This window comes from Brachyistius frenatus, unplaced genomic scaffold (genome assembly GCF_029030835.1).
Source record: "Brachyistius frenatus isolate BFR_SWC_R1_liver_20210118 unplaced genomic scaffold, ASM2903083v1 Contig_373, whole genome shotgun sequence".
NCBI lineage: Eukaryota > Metazoa > Chordata > Actinopteri > Embiotocidae > Brachyistius > Brachyistius frenatus.
Window position 1 is genome coordinate 47,851 of NW_027210972.1, and position 12,150 is coordinate 60,000.

The 12,150-nt window shown below is 44.7% G+C and overlaps 1 protein-coding gene across 1 annotated transcript in view; it reads right to left on the reverse strand.

Moving 5' to 3' along the window:
• Positions 1–3,135: 3,135 nt before the first annotated feature.
• LOC138636382 (ankyrin repeat domain-containing protein SOWAHA) overlaps positions 3,136–12,150 on the reverse strand; it is a 44,480-nt gene continuing 35,465 nt past the window's right edge. Inside the window, exons 7-9 of the mRNA XM_069724377.1 lie at positions 9,399–9,471; positions 5,539–5,634; positions 3,136–4,818 (exon numbers count right to left, since the gene is read on the reverse strand). Coding sequence (XP_069580478.1) covers positions 4,670–4,818; positions 5,539–5,634; positions 9,399–9,471 — 318 coding nt within the window. The 3' untranslated portion in view covers positions 3,136–4,669. The remainder of the gene's footprint in view (positions 4,819–5,538; positions 5,635–9,398; positions 9,472–12,150) is intronic.

Consider the following 12,150-nt stretch of genomic DNA (forward strand, 5'->3'; position numbering starts at 1 on the left):
TGTGAAAACAAAACAAAAAGTGTCTTTAGCTGCAATACCAGCGAGTACCACCAGAGGTCGGCTCCAAAAAGCATGAAGTAAACATGTTGGCAGGTTTTTAATGTTGAGAATGATTGAAGTGTTTATGATGACTCAGCGAAGATCGTCATGTTTTTGCGTCGTCGTCCGTCCCGTTATCGTAAACATAATATCTCAGGAACACCTCGAGGGAATTACTTCAAATTTGGTACAAATATTCATTCGGACTCAACGATGAACTGATTCGATTTTGGTGGTCAAAGCTCAAAGGTCACTGACCAAATCACATTGGGCAGACAGACTGGATATAAAAGAGTTCGTAGTTTTCAGGTCTGTAAAATGGTTCTGATCCAGAAGTGTCTTCAGCTGCAATACCAGCGAGTGCCACTAGAGGTCGGCTCCAAAAAGCCTCCGGCTCCATAGACTCCCATTCAACTTCTCTCATCAAATCCAAAGTGAATAAAATGTGTCCATCAGTTCTCTCGGTGTTGTTAGCTAAAGTCACTCCTTCTTCTTAGTTTTCTGGAGGTCCATCTGAAAATAATCCCTCATTCATTAGAAAAGAAGATTCAAATGTCAATCACAGCTGTCAATCAAGATGACATGCACCCCTTTAATAACATTAAATAACTGATCGATACCAAACTGATCAAAAAGACCAAACATACATTAATCTGATAATTAGAAGTTAATGACAGAAACCAGATTAAGAAAAATGTAAGGAGTTTGTTGACATTTTTTGTTTATGTCCCATCCATCAAACATGCAGAGGGGGCGGGGCTTATGATCTATACTGCGAGCAGCCAACAGTCATCAACATGATTCCAATATACTGTGGTTTATAAAAGTGCTGAGATGTGGAAGAGTGTAATGTCTCTTCGTGGACGGTCTTTTGACAGCGATCCTGGATTCAGGAACCTCGTCCACCTTCCTTCCCGTGTGTTGGAGTTTATAACATGAGTCCTCTGTTCTCAGATCAGTTCATCAGTTTACCAAAGTAAACGTATCCTGATGCAGACGGCTCGTTTGTAAGCTGCGTGTTGTTGAGTTTTTATCTTCCTCCACTAAGTTTGTTCCGCTGTGAGAAAACAAAGTTATTTTCTGGAAGTGTTGTTTTGTGCCGACGGTTTTCCGCCGTCCTCCCGTCTGGCAGCAGCTGAGCGTCCCAGCGAGCGCCGGCGGCGTCCGGACCGGCCGTCCTCTTTCATCAGCGCTGCCTGTCAGGCTGCCGCCTGCGGCTCGTTAGGAGCTTCACTCCGAGCTCTCTGCAGGCCTGCTGGGCACCTTTACACAGGAAGCACATCGCTGCATGACTGACAGCTCGCCGATGCAGTCGGAGAATGTCAGCGGCGCCGAATGACGTTACGGCGGTGAGACGACGACCGGGAGACAGAAACGTAACGGGATGTGGAAGCGTGCCGCTCACGAGCAGCTCCTGGAGTTCTTTAGACAATTTTAACTCTTTGTTTTGGCTTTTGTGACACTTTTCCAGCCACTTTATTCAACCTGCAGAGAAGCAAACAGTAAAACACCAACTCGGACATCCAAAAGCAAAAAGCAGGAACTACACGTTTAGATAGAAGTTAGATAAAACCTGTCTCTGATATTCTAACATCTGATAAATACACTCTGCCATAAAGAGACAGATGAAGTTAAAGACACACGGCGAACTGCAAAGTTAAAGTTATAGAAAGACAGAAAACCACAAAACGTTCAGATTCCCTGACGATGACTCCGATGACTTCAGCGTCACGTTTTCCCGCTTCGATGAGCTGCTCAGATGTTTTCAATTCCTGCAACGAGAACCTGCACCTTCATTTATGTCAACCATCAATCAACTACTTTAATCATTCAATAATAGCTTTAGTCTTTTTTTAAGTAAAAACATTAAATATTAGCAGTTTCAAGATATTTTTTTCTTGTCGCACACGACAGTAAAATAAATCCTCAACATCAAAAGCTTCAGCGATCAGTTTGATCACGAGTCTCAGCATCATAACAAAAACCTTTAATAGATCAAAATCAACATTTTACAGCTTTAAATTTTAAAAATCTAAAAATCAAAACTTTACAAATCCATGAAGGCCAAATAGACATAAAAACAAGCTGAAAACAGAAATATTACCTGAAATAAAACAATGAAAACTCCATTTGCTGAAACATGAACTGATCTGTTCTAAGGGACTCTGCGGAGGTCGAGGTTCCTGTCCTGCACATTAAAGCGGCGTCTCGTCTGTGGACAAAGACGGACGCTCTGCTCGGCAGCAGCCTCCTTTGATGCGTCTCCTCAGCCCATTAGCCCCCGTTTCCCACTGACTGGGCGTCATGGCGACAGCGGTTTGGATCCAACAACGACCCGGCGACGAGTTAACGGCTCCGTTTTCATTCTGAGGGATCGAAGTCGTCCTCGCCGGACGGCCTCTTCACCGGCTTTGTGAGCGGTGACAGCTGTGGGAAAACATCGGGGTCAGAGGTCACTGGGGGAGTTCAGAGGTCGCCGCATTGTTGTCCCAATCGAGGAGGAGGAGGGAAGTGAAGGGCCCGCAGGCATCCGTCACCCCCCCGCCCGCAACACCAACACTCGGCCGCTGAAAGGATCCGTCTGTTAACCAGCTCTTGATGAGCTGAGCAGAAACTAACAGCTGAAAGGACGTAAAACGCTCTGAATGTAGATTGGTGCCTCGGCAGCGCTTCAGAGACCGCTGCTGACTCCTCTTCGAGGTTCGTGGCTTGTTTATACTTATACTTATAATTTACACATGCAGACTTTAATCTTTTAAACATGAATGTTTAACGTGAACGTTTTCTCTTCCTGCAGCCGCCGATTCCTTTTCTGTTCCTCCGTTCAGACTTTAATGACGTCTTCTGAAAACATTACAGATCCAAAGTTAAAGCTTCAACTGAAGGAACATCAGGACTCATTTATTTATTGATCTCCATGAACAATAAAACATCTTCCAGGAACATGAAAAACATCAGTGCAAAACAAAACAACTGTTTCTGATGATAATTTCTGCAAAATAATAAAACGACTGTTACACACATTAAAGAGTGTTTGAATTATTGTGAAGTTTTATTTTAAATTTAGAATATACATTTTATGAAAAAACACCACACTTTAATGAAATGTAATCTCTCTTAACCAACATGTATTTTTTGGCCTTCAGCCCTCCGTACAGGTTCGTTCGGGCTGGCGTTCCCTTCGCTATGTACGATATTATTATTACAGATTTTAAATTGGCGGGAAAAATATTATTTTAAATCTAATCAATAAGTAATAAACTTTTCCAAATTTCCTTGAATCTGTACAGCGGAGGAGGAAAGTGAAATGTTAGTCCGACATGAATCTGTCTCTCCAGAAAATAATTCTCGTAATTTCAAGCAACCTTTGAAATAGTTGCAGCAGTTTGTAATTTTGCAAAAGTCCCTCAATGTTTCCGTAAAATCTGTCGTGAACAGAAGCTCTGCTGAAAGTGTTGCAGACTAAAGTCACCTTTCAAAATAAAACTGATTTCATTGACATAAAATAAGTGTTAATTTCCAATCATTAGGCTCCGCCCCCCTCTCCTCTCACCATCAGAACAAACTGCTGCTAGCTAACTGGAAAAAACCCTACAAATGTTGTGTAACTTTGGTAGTAACTACGGTTCAAAACATCCAAAAATAAGATTATATTATATTATCATATTTCTGATGTGCAGCAGGATTATTATCAGATAGTTGTTAAAAAAAAGAAATCGCAATATTTTCACCGACTAATTCGCGCTGTTCTACCGGAAAATTAACATCATCTCAAAAACCTGGTTAGAAGCTTAACGAACTTTTAAATAGCAGATAATTAAAACGAGTTTTTATGTTTTGTGGTGTTAAATCACAGAAACCTGAAGTCTTTCTTCGTCTGGATTCGGTCAAACTGGCTGCAACATCTGGATCTGCAGATGTTTTCTGTGTTGCCGTTAACGGACGGCTCGTTTTACTCCCGATGCTGATTTCCACGCGGTGCCGCGTCCTCCCGCCGACCCGCTCACTTCCTGCCGGTCATCTACACCAGCGGCGCCGGTAACGAGCTTCACGCTGCGAGTCGGCCGATGAACTGGAAGTTAATGACGACGTTTACGACGTGTTTCAGCGCGTCCCATATTTCCGGCTGAGATTTGACACCGACAGCTTCCTTTAAATGATTTCTGTCACAGTCCGTCAGCCAGCTGGAAAACACACACTTATCATCACACACAAGTACACACACAAGTACACACACATCGACTGTCTACCAAACCAGACGTCACAAACACTGTTTCTAATCACTGTTCTTCCATTTGGAAGCCAACCGCTGCCAGTAAAACAAAGAGCACAAAAATAGGAGTTACAAAAATTCACTTTTTACTCATAATTAGGAATTTTTATTATAATTTCACTTTTCAGTGAAATCATAACTGAATTTTCTTTATTGTGTGTTTTACTGGCGGGAATGTGCTTCCATACGTTGGAGTCACTCGGTCCAGCAAAAGAGTTTCATGGCGTTGGTGTGTCGGTGAATCAGCGCGGTGACTCCTGGGAGGACGACCGGGAACACCCCCGACCGACCCCCAGCAGGACGCCGGAGGTCAGAGGTCAGACGTGGAGGTCAGAGGTCAGACGTGGAGGTCAGAAGTCAGACGTGGAGGTCCAACGCGTCGTGAGACGCTGACGGAGGCGGCGTCCCGAAGTCCAGGTGTATCTGTCCCTGACTGCGAGAGCGAGACAGCAGCAGAGACGGAAGTCCGTAACGTTGCGTCCGCCGGCTCCGAGAAAAACTCCCGCCTGCAAACACGAAGACCCGACTGAGAAAACAATGAAGTACTACAACAATGAAGTACTGCAACAATGAAGTACTGCAACAATGAAGTACTGCAACAATGAAGTACTCCAACAATGAAGTACTCCAACAATGAAGTACTGCAACAATGAAGTACTGCAACAATGAAGTACTACAACAATGAAGTACTGCAACAATGAAGTACTGCAACAATGAAGTACTACAACAATGAAGTACTGCAACAATGAAGTACTGCAACAATGAAGTACTACAACAATGAAGTACTGCAACAATGAAGTACTGCAACAATGAAGTACTGCAACAATGAAGTACTACAACAATGAAGTACTGCAACAATGAAGTACTACAACAATGAAGTACTGCAACAATGAAGTACTCCAACAATGAAGTACTCCAACAATGAAGTACTGCAACAATGAAGTACTGCAACAATGAAGTACTACAACAATGAAGTACTGCAACAATGAAGTACTGCAACAATGAAGTACTCCAACAATGAAGTACTGCAACAATGAAATACTGCAACAATGAAATACTGCAACAATGAATTCTTACAGCAATGAAGAAAAAAAAGACTGAAAACAATTTATGGATTATAAATATTTGTTGATTACTTTTCTGTTGATGAACTGATGGATGTTTTGGAACAATTTAATAAATTTTTCATTCCATTTAAAAGACAATAAATAAATGAATCCTCTGACCCGACTGACAGTCCGGTTTGTTGAAGACGTCGGTGCAGCCGCTCCAGTAGTGAACCGCCGTCTTCCCGTGATAATCCCGGAGGCTGGTTTTAGCATCTGATGGAGAAAAACACGTTAGAGACGGTTTCCATCAGTTATCTCGGTGTTGTTAGCTAAAGTCACTCCTTCTTATTAGTTTTCTGGAGGTCCATCTGAAAATAATCCCTCATTCATTAGAAAAGAAGATTCAAGAAGACCTGTTTTTGGGGGCGTGTCTGTTTGATTGACAGGCCTGTGGTGCAGTCAGGTTACAGCTATCGGTGGGCGGGACGTAGTATCGTCAGGTTTCCGATCAGATCGGTCAGATCCACCGCTGGCTCCTCCCCCAGCTCGTCCAAATATGGTCACTTCCTGCTCCAAACCGCTCCGAACTAACAAGATGGTGACGGACAGAATCTGAACTGGAGGATTCATAACGTTCACAAACCAACGATGACATCACTGATGGTTGATGACATCACTGATGGATGATGACATCAACCATCGGGTCGTTAACTCACGTTGACTCTGATTGGAGGTCGGTAACGTAAACATTGAAAGAGGAGTGAAGACCAAGTCCACCTCATCATGTCAGAGGACACCTTGGAGATGTTTCACCTGGAGGGGCGGAGCAGCAGTCCTGCCTGCTGAGGTCAGAGGTCACGGGGTTAAACTGTGCTGGTCTTACATGGAGGTGTGAGACAGCAGCCGCAGAGGTCAGACAGGTGACTGGAACAACAAAGTCACCTCCTCGGTGAGCAGCAGGCTGCACGTCACATGACCCAGTCTGAGGCCGCGCCCCCTCCTGGTTCCCATCAACACATCTTCAGACCGATGCTCCGTCGTCGGGAGGTCGTCACAGGGACCGCCGCGGCTAATTAACCGACGACTTCCTGTCTGCAGCCGGACCGCTTTAAATCCCTCTGACCTCCACGAACAGGCGGCTCAGCGCGGTGCTGCCGAGGCCTCCGGAGAGTCCCGGAGAGGCGGCGGGTAATTATTAGAGATAACAGTGGGAGGGGAGGAGGCGGGGGAGGGGGCAGAGGAAAGGTCAACAGCTCCTTCAGACGGAGGGCAGACGGCAGGATGTTTCCTCAACAGCTCGTCTCAACTGGACGTTGCTTTTCAGGGAGAGGACACGAGTTTCAAATATTCAAATATAGAAATATTTAGTCAGTTGTGTGTCGCAGTCGGGAGGATTTTAGAGTTATTGATCAATAATAATGATGCAATAGGACGAGTACATTTACTGTTTCACTCGGACTGCAGTACTCTTCAGTATTTTTGTGGTGTTGTGTTTGTATGGACTGAATATTTCGGTGTATTTCGGACTGTTTTCTCTGCAGGGTGAACCGTTCTGTGTTTGTTTCACATTTGCAGGAAGTTTAATCAGGACACATGCGGCTCGTGTTGATATCATCTGAGGAGGCTGGAGGCTGAGCGCGGCTGCTAATGGTTACCGCCGGTAACCGACTCTGGTCATTACAGTCAGTTTAACTCCCACCGCCGCTCCGCCCACCGGCCTCAAACCAAGTTTCAGAGAAATGGAAGCTCAGCTCCGCGCCGGCCAAAAGCACTTTCAATGAAACCGTATCTTCACTCGAACCACCAGCCGACTTCAGCGGCAGGCGTCCGTCTGTGGGCGGAGTCCAACTCATCTAACAGCTGCAGCACTTCCTGCGTCTCTTAAAGGTCTTAAACTTTTTCTGTTTTATTTGCAGATATTTTTTGTGGTTTTAAGAACAAAAACTCTTCTCAGTTTAGTTTCAATTGTTTTCTCTCTGCAGCTCTACAACAACAGGCTGTGTGTGTCTTTAAGACTCACTGATGTCAGCGAGCCTCTCGTCTGATTGGCTGACTGTTTTGTGAGCGACACACCTACAGGCCAATCACAGAGTTCCTTCTGTCTTGCAGCTCGTTCGCTCGGCCACAGAACGGCCGCTCGGTGTTTTCTTCGTAAACTCGATATAAAGTGGACGTAGCTTCTCATGCAAATGTGCCATGAAGTGCGATACCAGCAGAGGGCCACTAGGGGCTGCCTCCAAACAACCTCCGTCTCCGGGAGAATCCGATCCAAAAGACGCAACGACGGACAGTTTGGTTTCTGTGTTTCTGAACTCCACAAACGTGCGCTCATCTTCTCTCACTTTTTACTCGTCGGTAGAAACATCGTGCGTTCGGTCGTTTGTGAAACAGGAAGTTGTCACCATTTGCAGTCAGTGTGGGTCGGCAACTGCAGACAGTTTAATCTTCGGGTAAATTCCGTTTGAGTTGAAGACATTTGATTGACAGGTCCGATCAGCTCGAGTCGGTATTGTTTTGGCGGTTTGTGGGCGGTGGCCTCAGCCTCCATATGGGAACATGTTCTGTGCGACCCGTGTGTGTCGGCGCTGACTCGCAGCAGATGGCGGTCTGCGGTTCCCGGAGGGACCGAACCCGGCGCTCCGCGGGATCCTCGCGAGCCCGTCGTGGAGCGGTCGCGGCTGCTGGAGGCTCGTTAGCAGAGCCGTGAACTCCTTCCTGGGGAGGAGCGCGGGTGGAGGCGGGGGTGGAGGTGTGTGTTCGGACCGGGCCTGTCAATCTGAGCGCTGGGTGGGTCTTTTGTCTGGCAGCGGCGATCTGCATCAGTGCCTCCTTCACCTCGGCGGCTCCGTGAGGCGTGGACAAGAAGGATCCCTCGCCGTCGGATTCTCAGAGTGTGAATATCAATTTGAAACCTTCACATGAAGAAAATCTGCACAATAAAAACACTCCGGACGGATCTGAGGCCGTTCTGCCAGTTACAGAACATCCTGCCTTCAGAACTTATCAATACAACCGACGGGTAATGTTTTCTGACCTGATAATTAACGTGTTCTGATTTTTAGGTAATTATCCTTCAACAATAAACTAAAATAAATCCCTTTAATTTTCCACCTTTTCTGTGAACAGACTTTTGCTTTATAAATAATTATTGAATTAAAGTGTCAGCACTGCGGCAAACCTTAAAATAATGTTTAATAATTAATATTTGCATGAACAAATTTATGTTTTTTTTATATATGAATATTAAATACATATTTTTATTTCAAGTATTTTAAGGTAGAAATTTATTTGGAAAACTTTCTGATTCTGACAGATTCTCATCATCTGTTTCCTCCTTATTTTCTTTCTTTATTTTCATTTTGTTGATAAAACTTTGTTTTTATTAAACCCGATGAGAGAATCATTTCAAGTTGTTTGGACACGATCACATTTATCTTGATCTGAAACTGTAACCGTCGGTAACATTAAGACGGGAGGGAACAACATGAGATTCATCATCAGGAAGCTGCACATTTATTTGTAGTTTTATAATGTTAAAGCTTTGGTTCATATCAGAGTCTGCTGGCAGGATCGAAACATAAATCAGAGCGTCATCTGCATAAAAACGGACCATCAGATTTTCACATTTAAACTTTAATCAAAATAATTATAATTAAACAATCATGAGAGGCGTCACAGTGTAAGAGAATTGATGAGGCGGCTGAAACAGATCCACGAGAAGATGCTGCATCAAAATAACCATCTGATTTAAAACTTCAATAATTCTAATATTAAATGGATGAATAAGAAATCTGGCCTGAATCCGTTGGCCTTGAAACTGAGCCAGTACTGATTGTTAGAAGTATATTTTCCACCTTTCCACCTTATGCATTCATGGTTTTGAGTCTGAGCCTCTTTTACATTTCTACACATCACTTCAACCCATTTATTGTGATTGTTCTGGTCTCAGTGGGACTCCAGGACCCACTGAAAGACTTTTAAAGACTGCAATGGGAGTTCAGAGTTTAGTTTGGAGAGTTTAAGGTGGATTGACTCACTGTGAGTGTTGATCAGGGTTTGGACGACATCCTGGTGTCCGTGGATGGAGGCGAGGTGGAGAGCGGTATATCCCTGCAAAAACACAGCGTTATGATCTGTACTGAAATTCCACTGTTGTTCTCACAATAACACACAACACTATATTTATCTCCTGCAGACAAACTGGACGTGAAGCAGCAGCAACTGAACTTCTCACAGTCGGACCTGTTTCACTGCATCAATTACTGAAGGAAACAAATAATGTGCTCATTTTGAATTTGATGGCAGCAACATGTCTCAAAGGAGTTGGGACAGAGTCAACAAAAGAATGGAAAAGTTTTGTAATGCTAAAAGAAACAGCATTAAAAACACACTATTCTGGAGTGGAAATCACTGCATGGGCTCAGGAACACTCTGAAAACCATCATTTGTGAACACAGTTCATCGCTGCGTCCACAAATGATGTTAAAACTCTCCAAAGAAGAAACCAGATAGAAACATGATCCAGAAACACCGCCGCCTTCTCTGGACCGAGATCATTGAAGATGGACTGAGGTGAAGTGGACAACTGTCCTGAGGTCTGATGGATCACAATCTGAGATTCTGTTTGGAAATCATGGACGCTGCATCCTCCAGGTTAAAGAGGAGAGGGACCATCCAGCTTGTTATCAGCTCAGTTCTAAAGCCAGCATCTGTGATGGTACAGGGATGCATTAGTGCACATGGCATGGGTAGCTTGAACATCTGGAAGGAAGCATTAATGCTGAATGATATATTCAGGTTTTGGAGCAACATATGCTGCCATCCAGACAACGTCTCTTTCAGGGAAGGTCTTGTTTATTTCAGCAGAACAACGTCCAACCACATTCTGCACGTATTCCAACAGCATGGTTCTCTAGTAGAAGAGTCCGCTGATAAACTGGCCTCCTGCAGTCCAGACCTGTCAATCATTGAAAACATCTGGAGCATCAGGACATGAACAATACAACAAAGGAGACCCTGAACTGTTGAGCAGCTGGAATCCTCTATCAGGCCAGAATGGGACCACATTTCACTTTCAAAACTCCAGAAACTGGTCTCCTCAGTTCCCAAAGGTTTCCAGAGTGTTGTTAAAAGAAGAGTTGATGCAGCTCAGTGGTGGACATCATCCTGGAATAACTTTATAGAGACCTGTTGCTGACATCAGATTCACAATGAGAATATGTTTTTAATAAAACAATAAAATGTCTCAGTTTAAAACATTTGATATGTTGATATGTTGTCTTTGGTCCATTTTAAATTGATTATGGGTTTATGTGATTTTCAAATCATCACATTGTGTTTTAATGTGTGCTGGCTGACGTGAACAGCCGGTATTTAGTTCCACGGTGTTTTCCCTCTGAAGTGTTAAAATGTGAAGCTCTTCCTGTCATCGACAGTAACAGTGATTGATCTCCTCCGGTGTCTGCGGATGTCCAGAATAATGTCTCTGCGTGTCCGTCATCCCGTCCGCTCTGATTAGCCTGACGGCTGACAGACGCCCGTCGTTTGTAGAGTTTAACACCGCCGAGTCCCGGCGGATCAGCTGCTCTCATCCGGAGCTGCTGTCAGAGACGAAGACGAAGACGAAGACGCTCATGTCGCTGTCAGTCGGCCGTTTAAAGCGCAGCGACGTGACGGGAAGGTTTGAAGTCAAGAAGCGACGTGTCGCTAAACTCTCATCACAGCGCTGACGGTAAACGGGCCCGCAGGCCGTCTGATCTGGAGAACACAAAGACGCCTCGCTGTCACACTCGTCCTCTCAGGACGTCCCGTCAGCGTCCTCGCCGAGACACACGCGTCCCCGCCGAGACACACGCGTCCTCGTCACATCTCCGAGCGTCCCAAACAAACCGCCGCGTGATGAGAATCTACAGCGACGCCCGATCAGAGGATCTCCGGGTTTCCTCCATTAAACGCTGGTTCGGGACAAACAGCTGGAAAACACCAACAGCAGCACGTTCATCAACACTTTGTATAAATCTGAATGTGCGTCAGACGTCCTCGTGCAGCCGAAGACGTCTCTGGGCCGCAAACACGCCCGACGACATTTGGTTGAAAGGTCGAAGTGTTTTTATGTTCAGATGAGCTTTGATCTGAGAATTGGAGGTAAAGTTCACCTCAGCAGGAGGTCCTGAGAGAGGAGGGACATCAAGGAGAGACCAGGTCAAACCGCAGAGACATCAGCTCAGAGACATCAGCTCAGAGAGACATCAGCTCAGAGACATTAGCTCAGAGAGACATCAGCTCAGAGAGACATCAGCTCAGAGAGACATCAGCTCAGAGAGACATCAAACCACGGTCGGCTTTTTATCAAACCAATATATAAAACAAAAACATATCATGACATAAAACTGTCAAATACTGGACGAACTGCAAAGAGACACAAAACAACCACAAAGAGACAAAACAACAACAAACAACAACCAATCAGCGTCTCCGTCCCGTCCAGGTGTGCAGCAGATTTCTCCTTTTAAAGCAGCACTTATAATGTTTGTGGACTTTTCTTCTTGCAGGGTTTCAACAGATAAAGTTGGAAAAATGAAACATTATTTGGGACTCGGAGCACCAGATGGTTTTTAAATAAGATTTAAAAAAGGAAGAAAAACATCCAAACTGGAACCAAACCAGCTCCTGAAAACGCTCCATCCTCCTTCTGTGAAACCCTGCAGCTGGAAACAAACAGCGAGCTGGTTGATCGGAGTATAAAAGCCGTGTTGTCTGCGGCGGACGTGAAGAATGAGATCTGTGATG